General features: G+C 38.9%; 1 protein-coding gene across 1 annotated transcript in view; it reads right to left on the bottom strand.

Annotated features, from left to right (window-relative positions):
• ryr3 (ryanodine receptor 3) overlaps positions 1–14,573 on the bottom strand; it is a 535,616-nt gene that overhangs the window by 184,260 nt on the left and 336,783 nt on the right. Inside the window, exons 42-50 of the mRNA XM_051920096.1 lie at positions 12,588–12,720; positions 10,041–10,144; positions 9,617–9,752; positions 7,188–7,374; positions 4,971–5,073; positions 4,717–4,837; positions 3,830–3,999; positions 3,512–3,732; positions 1,533–1,623 (exon numbers count right to left, since the gene is read on the bottom strand). Of these exons, the coding sequence (XP_051776056.1) occupies positions 1,533–1,623; positions 3,512–3,732; positions 3,830–3,999; positions 4,717–4,837; positions 4,971–5,073; positions 7,188–7,374; positions 9,617–9,752; positions 10,041–10,144; positions 12,588–12,720 (1,266 nt within the window). The remainder of the gene's footprint in view (positions 1–1,532; positions 1,624–3,511; positions 3,733–3,829; positions 4,000–4,716; positions 4,838–4,970; positions 5,074–7,187; positions 7,375–9,616; positions 9,753–10,040; positions 10,145–12,587; positions 12,721–14,573) is intronic.

The following is a 14,573-nucleotide window of genomic DNA, read 5'->3' as shown; positions in this document are numbered from 1 at the left end:
GAGCAGACATAAAATGCTCATGCCATCTGCAAAATTAATGGTGGAGATGGAGTTGACTTTGGTGAAGCAGTCATAAATGAACTATTAACATATGTATATACTCTATACATACATATCTAAGTATCCAACAGGATGGTCTGGCATCTCCATGAAGGTTGAGGAAGACTCCTTACCTGACCGGGTTGATGTAATGGAAGGGCCACTGGAGTGGAGGCACAGTCCAATCAAGTGGTATCAGGGACAAGTAATGGAAGGACGGGGGAAAAAAGCTTTTTATAAACAATTCATCCCATCACTGGCTCTTAAGTGGGATGCCTGCAGGGTTGCCTGGCAGTTGGAGTCTGGAGGAACCACCCTGTTTGGGTGCAGCCAGATGGTGCTATAGAAAAGGAGACTGTGGCTTCAATATGATCCAGAAGTGCTTCCACAGGTTAACATTTCAACCACAGAAGCGCTCCTGAGTTCAAGATAAAAAGGAGCCATCTCACTGCATCACAGGGCTGAAGTTGGGAGGGAGTAAGACAATGCTCTAGGAGGAGGGCAGGAAAGAGATGGAAGATATTGGTGTGTTATTTGAGCAGTGTTTGCTGGATTAAAGCCAGACTCTTATTAATAAAACACTGTTTAATTGAACTTGGAAATGTAAATATTAAATAATAAATTCATGTAACCAAATCAACAAAAATTACATAAAAACAAAAAAAAAAAACCCTAAAAATAATTGAAACACATAACATAAACATACACTATGTTGACATCACCACCTGTGGTATTTTGAGCTTGACAGCTATAACATCACATGTCACAATGGACGATTGCATGCCGGTGATGTCACAGGGTTGTAGGAACATGGTTTTGGCAGCCATCTTATCTGAGGGCAACTGCCCATTCTGTAATGTCTGCATTTTGTTCTGAATAAAGGAAAGACTCACCAGTGACAGGAGACTGGTTTCTCACGCAGTTTCATTTTTGGCTTTCAGTATTGAGTTTGACTTTTTGCCAGCTTAGCAACTTCTATTTGCTTTGGTTTTTAATTTCTTGCCTACTCTGTGTTAAGAACCTTTTTACAAATGACTGCTCTCTCTTAACAGTTGAATAACCCCCTTCCTTTAAAGGAAGGATACATTTTTTCCAACAACTTTTAATGAAAAAATAGGCCCAGAAAATGAATGAATAGGAGGATTAAAATCCAAAGGGGTTCATGAATCTGTTAACATTTTTTTATTCTCTTACCCACCCCTTTTTTAATGTACAAAATAGGAATCCAAATAAATGAAAAATGCAATTATGAAATCATTAATAGCTTGTTGCAATTATTTATTGTACTTTTGAGCATGTTCCACGATAGATAGATAGATAGATAGATAGATAGATAGATAGATAGATAGATAGATAGATAGATAGATACTTTATTAATCCCAATGGGAAATTCACATTCTTCAGCATTAGCATAGCTGCTGAAAAGGCTTAGGCCAGTAATGTAGTATGGCTTGCAGCGGGCACAGTGTGTAAGCCAGACGAGCTAGACATACCTTCAGGGGCATCTTGCAATACTCATTCAGCAGAGGCACATCAAAAACAAGGCGTCGCAGAAGCTGCTGCAGCATGGATGGCCGTAAGTAGCTAGCACATAAAAAAGGGTGAGAGAAAGAGAGAAAATATCAGTTAGAAGCTTGTCTTTGTCTATAGTCTACCCTCTCCTTGTTGACATCAGCACTCTATGTCTTGGTACAGAATGTGTAGAACATACATGGGCACCCACTGTAGCCTTCTCTACAGTTTCAGTAGACCACAGCTTCTTTGAGGAGCAATTACACAATGCCCAGTTCATGTTAGCACCAAAATGAATACTGGCTGCCAAAAAATGTTAACATTATTATTGTGAACAGGAAAAAGGTGCATAAATGTGATCCAATAGTGAAACAAATAGAAACCTACAAGTCTAGAGATTAAAATCAAAATGTCAAATGAAAGTTCAAGTCAAAAAACTTTTGCAAAAAGTCCTAAACCAACATAAAAATGGTATATTACTTCGCAAAGGTAATTCAGCAGAGTATTTTCAATTTATCCAAATACTAGGATAACGTAAAGTGCACAATGGCATCTTAAATAGCACCGTGATGCAAATCATGTGATGGTAAATAGAACTACAACCATACATGATATGGCTGCATCTCTGAAAAAACAAACAAATTGGTGGAAGACATGAAAAACAAAGATAATAAAAACAGTTAACAAATCTAGAAGACATCAAAAAACAGCATAACGTCATGGGAGCTGAGGTGCCATTGAAGGCCATTTGGCACCTGAACACCTCTTGCCACAATCAAATAACTGATTGTCTCATTACACTTGACGGTTTTGCCCAATAACAGTTACACCCATGTGTAGATATCTTATGGAGCAACACGTTGTTTCTGTGCTTTCATTTTGGGATTATTTCATTCCCACATCTCATCTACAAGTCAGTTTTCATAGAAACAGGACCGCTGTGCCTGAATGCAGTAATACTTCTTCTCACAGGGTGTATTTTAACAGTAAATGTTCCAAATTACACTTTTCTCTTCCTCTTCACTCACTCTATGTTTCTATGAGGATGTCTTCCAATTAATTAATGAGCCAGTCAGGTATAGTGCACATGGTTTACTGCACATGACCTTCCACAGCACAATTAATATAATGAAATGGAAGAAGGTGGCAGCAGGGACCAGAATGCATTGCTACTGAGGCTGTAATGAAAATATGCAAGGCACACATTAGATAATCATTGCATACAGTTTGAATGTGCTAATATTTGACAATTCTTCCATGTTTACGTTATTTATTTTTCTCATGCTTCTTGTTTTCAGAGACAGTTTCCAATTGCAGAGTGGTCACTATGCATGTGATGTATTGATTGTTTAAAAGCAAGGAGGCACTGGTATTACTTACTTGTAAGTTTACATAAAAATAAAAGACTCTCAATTGAAAACAAAAAAAGCCTATCATTTCATCAGGACTTCAGGCTAATTCCTTGCTTCTTTGCCTGCAAATTCTTGTTTTGGCCTTTATAAGAAATTTCAACAATCGATCAACGCTTGCCAATCTTAAACAGGACACCCGCAACACACTGTTTTTCTTCATACAAAGACTTTATCCTTTGTCACTGAAGATCTCTTTAAAAAGCTCCTACAAGGTTTGACTTTCATTCAGAATAATTCCTGACTTGGTCAAGAAGATAGAAAGGGAATGTACTGATGCACCAAATGAGGAAAAACTACATAAAATGGCTTATGGGGACAAAAAAGTTTGAAGCCCCCGACTTTCAATTGTATAATACATGGTAACCAAGGTAACGAGGTGCCCAGGAGTACCTCAATTTTATACTCAAGTAGGGCTTCTACAAAAATTGGTTTGGCTAGCTCAAACAGAAACCTGTGTCATATCGACCAAGCCCAAAGCTGTCAGCCCCATGATGAAGTTACTTTCAAGACTAAGGACAGCCCAACACAACTTTTCGTAGACTGCTTACCGACAAATGGACAGCAAACACTCTTCAATGGCATCTCTCTGTGCCTTGGTGAGAGATCGGCCTTTAGACAAACGGTAGATTGTATGCAGGATGGAGTCAATGAGAGCAGCATAGTGCTCAGTACCAGCAAACTGAGGGGCACAGCGGGTGAGCAGAGGGAGTACTGCTGAGCAGATATATCGATTCATGGCAAGGGCAGTTTCAGTGGTGCTTAGTGCATCCTGTGGAGATGAAGAGAAAATGAAATACCCGTCAGTCCAGCACACAACGAGGAGGAGGGTGACGGTGTAGCTACATTTGTACTTTGTCTTTACTTACAGTGTCAAGTGAAGCTGAGGCCCTCAGGTCAGGCAGGAAGCCAACCTCCAGCAGGTGCAGCATGAAGCTTTGTTCCTCAACACCATAGACACGGTCCAAGAACAGCACCATGGGAGCTTTGTGATCAGGACAGAAATTAGCTGACATATCAGGCTCATTAACACTGCCATCTGTGAAAAAACATAATGCAGAAGAGGCATGAGACCTAGACAATATTTAAAACAGCACACATGTTTTAGCAACTACACTGCTCCTTGCAGATCACTGTACTGTGTCAGTTTATTCACTATGAGGTGTATGATGCCTATGATACACCTGAGCTGCTTGTTCTTATCAGGAGGCACCATTCAAGGCCAAATAATTGACAGGTCGAGTAGTTTTTAGAGCAGTCCTTAAAGAAATTAATACCATGGAAAATGGGGGGAAATGGGCATCTTCTCCAAGCCAGGAGAGTAGTGTTTGGGCTAGTCATTACATGGAATGAATAATCCATCATTTGCAGAGATATAAGCCTGCACTGTCACTGCTCTAAGTTATTGGTGACATCACTGAAGACATCACACCCAAGGTTCAAAACAGCCTGCTATCAGTTTTAAACATGTAATTTTTTAAACATTGGTAAATTTTACATTGCAAAATGTTTTTAAAGATCCTTCTTTGTTTTTCCTTGCACACAGCAGGAATATAAAGAATCCTGTAGTACACACTTCACATAATACTACTATATGTAACACCTGGTACTTTACAAGAATGTGCTGCTGTTACTGCTTTAATGTTTATAAAGGGAAGTGTACTACTGCTACGCTAGGCAACATACTCATTAAATAATAAACATTCATCTAAAAAACAAAGACCATGGTCATGCATGCACTCCCTCTTGACTGCACCTTTATTTGCAGTTGGCATCTTGAGTGGTATACTGATGATCCCCACCAGGTCCTCCATTGGAACAAGAGAACGTAGAATTGCCCTGATCCGCAAGGCTTCACCTTTGCCGGTGTTGATCAGCTGTTTGCCAAGAAAACAACAAAGAGCAGTGATGATTAGTTAGTAATAGCAGGGGAAAAATGTTAGTTAAGAAGTGAGACAGAAAAAGGATTGACCGCCCCCTTCCCCGCAGACAGAAGAAAACAGAACTCACATGCATTTCAGGAGCACAGCGTCCCAGCAGATCGATTAGTGCAGAGTAGAAAGACATGATGGCATTGCCCATATGAACAATCTCTTCCTCTTCTTCTCCAGACCTGGCCAAACCAAGAAAAAAAATACACTGCTGCTGTGTAATGTAGAGCCGTGTCTTAAGTGAGTCTGCCTGACTCCTTCATATACTGTATGTAGATCTAAGTGACTAAACAGAACCAATTCATACTGTATCATGCTGTGCGCTATGCCATATATTGTTGAAAGGAACCCATACATAAGAAAGGGAGTCACAAACTGGCACACAAGGGCAACAAATACATACAATCTTTCACCTGAATGGAAAACAAAAAGACACCCTGCACTACATCTTAATCCTAGCAGATGAAGAAATTAAGACTCATTCAAGCCTAAACCTTATTATTTAAAACTAGCAAAAGTACCCAGTGTTACCCATGTATATCTCTTGAATTGGTTAAGGAAAGAAAGCAATTGTTTATATGTTTTTTTTAAACAGTGAGCCTTTTGATGTAGCTAGCTGTCCCATCCATCATCCACATTGCCTCTCTATCAAAGTCTCTGCAATCGTGAGTTGAGAATTTTTTTTTGTGCCCATTTGGAGTCCAGAATCGGAGAAACTCCTTGCTGGGTTGAAATTATGAACACTATCATATCCGACGTGTCCTCTTAGTTCAAAGAGCTTAAATTATGAAGAAAAGCTAACAAAGCAGGAATTAAACAGCAACCCTGTGATTCTGCTTTGTGTTGTGCTGCACCTCCACTCTCGACCAAGTCTCACCCAGTGCACCCTTGTAAAAGCACACGACACTCCATTTTACATTACAGTAGATAGAAGCAGCACATGGTGTTGACCGGGTAAGTCATGTTAAGCTCTGGTCAATTTGTCTGCTAGTCTGGTTTTAGTCTCTAAAGAGAAAAAACAAACACTGGGACGTGTCAAAATTCTATGTTCCAGAATCTTGTCTGTATGGTTTTAGAGGGCAATTATGGTAAATTTGGTTGAGATCAGTAAAAGGGTGTAGCATTGTGTAGGGAACATACAGGCAGAGAAACAGACATTCTATCCACCTTAATAAAAGGACAAGTGCCTGTGTGTCTGTCTATGTTTCCATTTGTTTCTTATATCTCTGCTTTCAAAAATCCAGCACCAAATGGTATGCAACAAAGACAAACCAAATGTACGGACACACTGCATTGCAAATATTGATGCTCAGGTCTATGTTGATTACTTAGATATCAAACCTTCTTAGACAGGTAGCACAGCTAGCTTTGTATATATAGATAAAATATCATGTCAGGAGAATATTCTCTTAACACTTGCAATAACCTCAAAAATGCTGCTGGAATTAAAACAACAAATTATTTTACTAAATAAAAACAAAGCGAGAGTTGAAAAATGGGAGTACACAGAGCACTAAACAAATAGAATATAAGCAAACTCCTGTACTGGGTATCTGGTGTTTTGGCATCCCATTGTTCCACCGCTTGAATAGCTCACCAAAGCACTCCCTTTCACCATATATCTCCCAACATCTCTGGGGGTTTCTTCCTTCATGCCAATTAACCATCCACTCAATACTCCTCTTATTGCTAGGCTCAATGGACGATTGTTTGAAATTACCTTTAAGCCCACAATGGCATCCCAAATTATTACTGGACCAGTAGACTAATGCTCCCTGTATCTGTATCCCTATACACTGGGTACAGTTAAAACCTACAAGACAGTTCCTTGACTGACTGCCTTCTTGAAAAGACATGGTCAAAATCATCCTAAAAAGAAAACACATACTGCCTTTTAATGATCCACAGAAAGTGAGGCTTTCTGTTAGCTCTCACTAAATGACTCTGTGTCATATTAATGTTATTTCCTTTCCAGATTGCCCTTTGCAATATGTATTTTTTGCCCATTGAAACGTGTTGAAGACGTATGTGTAACAATTACAGAAAATTCCATTTCCATATATTTATTTTGAGTTTCTACACTTTTCTGAGTGTGTGTTTATAGGAGTTAAAAATAAAATTGTCTTGCTGTCACATATGATATGCTTGTCAAAAGAAGGTCACAGCATGCTGATACAAAATATAGACAGAGAACCCAGGATGACTCCTGTTCTCATTCTGATTGTTTGCAATTCACATAACTAATGCAAAGAGGTAGTGAGGTTCCATTGTGACTAGCTTCCCAGTTGTCACTTACGGGTCTCGACGGACACCAGAAGTTGTGCTTGGGAGATCGAGAGCTGGGGTCTCAGATATCTTGATAGCTTCTTTCATGGCTCCAAGCAGACCACTGCCACCTTCTCCTCTGAGAGATGGGCCAAAACATTCTGGGCGACGGATGAGCAGCTTTACCACTACACTGGAATTTTCTTCTACGCTTTCACCTAGAAAAAAAAGAGAAATTTTACATCATTAGGAACATATATATTTATTAATGTACCAAATCTCATTTTTCTAAGCTATTTAGTTTTAGTACAGATTATGATCTATAATACACATCAGGATTGTGTCCCACTAGGACTTTCAACTACTGCAGGCTAATTATTTGTTCCTCTCTCATTTTCCACATGGCAAAAAGGATAATTTTGCTTTTATTTATTTCCATTATAAAAGGTATTGGACGTGCCCCAAACCTTTTCCTGTGTTTGGATCTTTTCTTACAGTGGGCACAATCAACTGAAATGAGCATTCTCTGCAGGGTGACTGGGTTCTCCCTTAGAGACAGGGTAAGAAGCGCAGACATCTTGGAGAAGCTTGGAGTAGAGCCACTAACCTTCCGCATCAAGAGGAGCCAACTGAGGTGGCTTGGGCATTTGATACGGATGCCTTCTCTATGTTTCTCTGTGGAGGTTTTTACAAGCTCAACGAGGTGGGAAGAGATCCCATGGAAGACCCAGGACTCACTGACTGGATTACATCTCCCAAAAAGCCCTGGGAATCCCTTAGAATCCCACAGCATGAGATGGCAGGTGTGGCTGGGGAAACGGACGTATGGGCCTCACTGCTATGATGGGTGCTCCCACAATCCACTCTCAGATAAGATAGTTAAAGGAAAACCAGCATTAGCAAAAAGAAAAGTCTATCAAAACTGGACTATTACAGCTAATGAAATTTCTATAGAGTGAGAGTTCTGAAGAATTACTACAACAGTAACGTTTAAATATATATTCATATCAATATTTGTTCATATTCACCTTTTCTCAAATTTATATTTATTATATTTGTAATGTTTGTTCTCTGCAGCCCCCTCATTTTCTTTTGACATCATTCTGCTTTCATTTCTCTGATGTGTAATCTCTTAGTTTAATTGTTTATTTTTCTTCATTATAAAAATTAAAGCCTATCTGATTTTCTATATTAAATATTATTTTATGGAGTTAACGAATGACTGATTTATGCTTATGCTTATGTATAATTATTTTTAAATAGTTCTTTTACTTTCTTGGGGGGGGGGGGTGTTACTTCCTGCTTATGTTCTTGTTCAGTATTTATACTTTCTATGCAGGTCATTATTTTTATTTGACTGGTTTTGAGCTTTAAAGTGACAATTTTTTGCCACACATTTGACAAAATCAACAGGTTAACAAATATCTGCATAGTTCAGGGAAACAATTCAGAGTTTTGTAAATGTTTATTAAAATGTACATACTGAAAACATAACATTAATGGTGCTATATAAAACAATGACTGATATACTGGATTTTGCAATTTTAAATAAGTTTGTTTTTTATTTTCATGGTGGCACAGTAGTACGCACTGCTGCCCAATAGATCCAACAAAGTACTCTGGTTTCAAAGCCAATACTTGGTCGCTGTCTATACAGATTATTTTCCATTATTTTAGTTTATCTAATCTAATTGGCAGCACTCATCTGAGTGTGTACAAGTGTTAGCAGGCAATGCAATAGAATAAACTCTACATATAAGCCCTCTCCCGAAGATTTTATGTGAAGTTTCTCTTGATGACCAGTAGACGGCATTTTATATTAATGTTTTTCCATTATCCATCCACATTGGGCTTCATAGCACACCACTATTACTTTTTCCTCCTTTGAAGAAGTTGGAAAGCTAGCTGAGTACTGTTAGGGTTTTGATCTGCAGAAATTATAGGTTCTGTTAATCCACTATGAATGGATTTTAATGTTGATTGACAAACTCATTAACTTGTTCATAACAGATGTATTCATGGGTTTCTTCCAGTCCAAAGACATGCCAGTTAGGTGGATTGGGGTCACTAAACTGGCCCTATTTGTGTGTCTGTGTGTGTTCACCCTGCAATGGTGTGCACCTTGTGCAGGGGATTGTTCCTGTCTTTGTGCCCTATGCTGGCTGGGACAGACTCTAGCCTCCTGCGACCCTGTTCACGATTAATCAGGCTTACACAATGGCACGGTATGCTCTGATAGAAAAGATGACCTATAAGTTTGCCAGAAGACAAAATAATTAGTGAGTTGTGCAAGTACTTAAGACAGAGATATATCTTTTGGTGTTTTGATTTTTGTAATGTATATTATTTTAACAATTTTGTAGTAACCTTTCTCTTTGTACTCATTAACATCACTTACTGAATATTCTTTTCAAATGTTAATGTTTTCTGAGTCTTGGATAGCACCAGGGGTTCACATACCATTCACAAACACGGCAAACCTCAGGAAGGACAGATAGCGTTCGCCTTCAATTGGATTCCACCCAATGTCAGGGTATCCCTTCGCGAGGAGCATAGGACAGCTCTGCAGGCCACAGCCTGCCAAATAAGTGACAACCTGCCAAGACACAAAACATTGTGCAATGACACAGATCATTAAAGAGTTGAAATACTATGGAAATTTATTTCTGAATCACTAAGGTGCGCCAATGGCACACTTTGATAACTGGCCTATAATATAAAAGGCTGACAGATTTAACATGGTATATATGGTGACCAAAGACATTCTTGCATAATGAGAAACAAACTTTTTCGCAGTTCTCTAAACCTTTTTTGTGCCACTACACACCTAAATGTCAGAGGGAATATCAATGACAGAACAATAGAAATCAACTACAATCCTCACCTTATCAAGATCAGGCTCCTCCAAGGCCAGGGCAAGACCATTGTTATCCATTACTGAGGCTGCAGCTACATCTAGGGGAGTGGACCCCCTCATGGATGGAGAAGCTGAAATAATAAAGAACTTTCTTCAATTATTTTTATTTCAACTACTAATTAAATTAAGCAATATAACATCAATTAATTCAGCAATAAACAAGAAACAACAATTTTCTTGCTCAGACTTCATTTCTAGTCTTTAATATATCTCGAGAAGCAGAGGGCACCACTCTGGACACTTCGTGATTTCTGAATGGATGATATGCTTAAAGATGGTCAAAAATATCTACAGAAATAATGAGCAGACTGCTGCAGAACGTTTTTGTCTTAGAGCCTGATTCCTACTTGGTGACTACCTGGTGTTATTTGTTTGGCAGGGTTCCTGTTCTCTGTCTTTTTGTTCATTTTTGATTCTTTTATTTATGTAACATTACCTTTGTTGATTATTTAAGATATGCCATGTTTTTGTTGTATGTAAGCTGTTGTTTTGTGCTATGCGTTTTGTGGGTGGTTCCCCAAGAGGTGGTGCCACCTGCTCATCACTGCAAGGTACTGCCCTGAACCCTATAAAGGCCGAAGCTATCCCAAACTATACCGAGGCACATTTAAATGTGCTTTGGAGTTTAGTGAGTTTTAGTTTGGTTGTTTGCACTGTGTGTTTTTTGTGATCCTTTGGATTTCCTGACCCTTTTGCTCCATTCTTTGACCATTTTTTGAATATCTGTATTGGGACTTTGTTCACATGGGACTTCCTTTGTTGGCAACACGTTTTTACATTTTTGTGCCCCACAGAGCTTCATGTTAGTTCAAAGCATTTTTTTAAGAATACATCTGTTATTGTCAAAATATTCTATGTAGCCTTCTGTGTTACTAGCTGGAGTTTTCAATGGGATTTCCCCCTCTAGTGGGCATTTTTAGAACTGTTTGTGACTTGTGTTCCTGGGAACTCTCAGGCAGCACAACACCTTATGTTTGGATGAGATATGTCCTAGCTGTAGATATTTTGCTACAGCTTTGTGATTGGTGAGTGTTTTTGGTAGAGTGGGAGAGGCCTCAGTATAACCCTGCATGGAACTTCCAACCTTTAGGTATTAGAGGAGCTGGTGTGGACAATACCTATTGATTATACTCTTATTAGTGGCAGGATTATGGGATAATGACTTAGAGGAGAAGAGTCACACATATTAACACCTGTCCATATATAATATATACAGTATTGGTGTAATTTGCTCCGCTGTCTTAGGTGAAATACAGGGAACTCAATGTTTTGTCAACTGTCATGAACTAGGAGATTAATAAGCACTTCCAAAAAATGCCAGTAAGAAAAGATGGCAGTCACCAGTTCTTTATAAAATAAATAGTTTATTCTCACAAAATGCTCTTCAATAACATAGAATCTTCGAGGAGCACAAGAAGCAAAGGAACTGGCTGAAGTCCCAAGATAGTAATGCAGGAACGTAGTCAAACACTGAGCATGAAGCAAGTCACAATCACAGCAAAAACTACAATAAACTCACCAACACCAGAGTACATTCACAATGAAACTGCCCCCTGTGGGGACCACTCACAAAACATATGGAATATAGCAAAGGCAGTTTACATACATAGGCAAAACCAAATATAAAGAAGGATGCACATCATATAATCAACATAAATCAAAGAATCAAAAATGAACAAAAGAGACATAAAATATGATTTTGAACACCAGCCATGGGAGGACCCCTGGCTGAAACATGATAGCAACTCTGGATAATTGAGCCTTTTCTCAAAAAGACAAATACTCTAATAGTGCTGGGCTTGCACCCATTATGTAAAGAGAATGTCCACAAAGGCTAGGAAAGCCAGTGGAGGTCCAATGGAGACTTGTACTTTCAAGTTACAAGATCGCCAAAATGGGCATAACAGGAACAACAGAGAAGAGGGATGGAGGATGACCAAAAGAAAATGGTCTCCATTGACAGAAACTTCCTTTAAGTCTCATTATTTATTAAAGAATTTTCCTATTAATCAGGAACAGACTCAGACTTTTTCTTTTTGCCGCCCTCATTTGAGTCATTTGCCATCACAACACGACATTCATCGTATTAAAAAAGCCAAGAAAACTCTGATCTGATAGCAGGAAGAAGAAGTAAGCACTCTTCATTATCATTATTAATTTCATTCTGATTTTAGCATTTTGGTTGGTTAAGCACACTCCTGTGGTCACAATATGAACATATGCAGTATACACACACATATACACTCACATTTGACTTCAGAGCAGCTCTTACTTTTTCTTTACCATGCATCTATGCTTTCAGATCTAATGGGTTCCCTAATTGATTCTAATCCTCCTAACATACAGAAGATGCAGTTGAACAGACACTTTCATGCCTTTGAGTGTGTTTGTGAAAGGAGATCGCTTGTTGCTTCAATTGCTAGTTTCTTCCCCACTGTAATACCCATAAACTATTTATCACTGTCAAGCTGGCACTGACTCATTCATAAATGTCATCGCAGGTGCCTCACTTACCCAGTCCAACACTGCTGTTTTCCAAAAGATAGCTCAAATGGTCAAACATGGACTTCTGATTCTGGCGACTGATGCGGCAGAAGTAGCACAAGAAGCGGCAGCAACTTGCAACCATCTTCGGAAAAGCAATCTCCTAGCAAAAGGATGATGAGAATGTTAGATGAATAGTCTTGGATGGCACAACCATGTTGGTAAGTGGATAAACAGGCAGTTGCTCATTTCACCACTCAGTAGTCTGTTACTGAAAGGAATAACCATGGATTTCTGAAAGCAGCCTGTTCTGAATGGATCCTGTACCTTATTCTTATATAAACTTTATAGTCTCTCATATAGGAAAAAAAGTCATTTAAATAGATTAATGTAAACTTCATGTAAAATTTGTATCACAGTTTTGATAAAAATAATCTCCCATCCAAGTTTAATTTTGTAGACAGCTTTAATCTAAAATCTGGAGAAAGAACAGTTTGGTTCAACCTTTAGGATATGGTGAAGACTGAAGCATTCCAATCACCAGCAAGGACTCTGGATTAAGGTCTCCATGCATTCACTGCAGTAGGTCTGAGTGAATTACAGTATATTGACAAAGGAGGACAGAAGCAGGTGCTCTCTCATTTTATAGCAAAACAGAGCAAAAGAAACCCCCAAGCTTGAAAATCCCAAATGTAATTAACAATTAAAAGGGAAAGATTAAAAAAAATGTCAACAGTAGTTTACTGTGGGTGTGTTGCCTACTTGGTAAAGCAGCTGCCCTATTCCATTCTGGAAGTTATTGTTCCCAACAGATAATCGACAAAATGACATTAGCCAGCCAAAAAAATGTGTCTGGCCTTGGCACTACATTAGAAAAGGCCATTCAGCCTAACAAGGCTCAATTCCATTCAATTAATTTCTCCAAAATAACAATGGGTTGAGTTTTAAAAGTACATGAAGTCCTACTGTATAGTACACTACTTGGATATGCCTTTAGTTTTCAGTGAAAAGAAAAACTTTGAAATGTTTGTTAAAGGTTTACCACTGATAGGTTTTTGCCTGTGTTGAAGCCCACTGTATTAATTGCATTCGTAATTCTGAACACTTCAGTCATGTTGCATTTCAATCTTAAACTGAAAAGGTTCAGCACCTTCTCTCGTTAGTCACAGCTCATATTTTGTTGTTCTAGTCACTCTTTCTCTAGTGCTCAGATGCCTTTTTTTGTAATATGGAGACCAAACTGCACACAGTACTTTATATGAGGCTTCACTATTGAAGTCAATGGTGTTACTAAAGGAAAAGGAACAATGGCAATGCAGTTGATGGCTTTGACTTGTTTACTTGAAAGACATCTCATCTGGCTAGTCTCAAGCCACATAACTTATTAAGGATCGATTTGGAAATCTGGTTGGTTCTTCACTGCTCGACTCGATTACCCTAGGGTTTGTTTTCACATGATTCCAGGTTATTTTTCCCTGGAGTGAAAGGTTTTCTTGGATTACATTTGGAGACAGGCACTAACTGTCACTTACTAAATTGCTTATTTGTGCTAAACAACAAGCCAAGCAAAGGTCAAAATCTCTATTTTTTTTTAATCTTGAAGCAACAACCATGGGTTGATGAACTGACCATAAGGTAAAGACCTGACCCTTGGCCTGGTCCAGCTGCTCAAGTCCTCAACAATGAGGAGCCTGTGAGCCAGATCACCCTTGGGGAATCGTGCCACGTGGCTGTAGTGCCATAACAGACGCTCCTTCACAATACAGGCAATATGCCTCATTTGGGAATCCATGAGCAACTACTTGTTTGACACAAAGTCACACCAGCAATACCCAAGGACTCCCTGAAGAGATACAGTGCCAAAGGAGTTCAATCTGTGTCTCAGGTCGCTGGATAGCATTCATGTCTCACAACAAATATAGCAAAACAGGAAGCACCAGGACATGGACCTTCGTCCTCTGGCAAAAATATCGTGAGTGCCACACACCCCCTTCCAGCAATCTCATTATCACCCAA

This window comes from Erpetoichthys calabaricus, chromosome 16 (genome assembly GCF_900747795.2).
Source record: "Erpetoichthys calabaricus chromosome 16, fErpCal1.3, whole genome shotgun sequence".
Classification (NCBI taxonomy): domain Eukaryota; kingdom Metazoa; phylum Chordata; class Cladistia; order Polypteriformes; family Polypteridae; genus Erpetoichthys; species Erpetoichthys calabaricus.
Note: the sequence above shows the minus strand (reverse complement) of the source record. Positions and strands in the feature narration are given on the sequence as shown.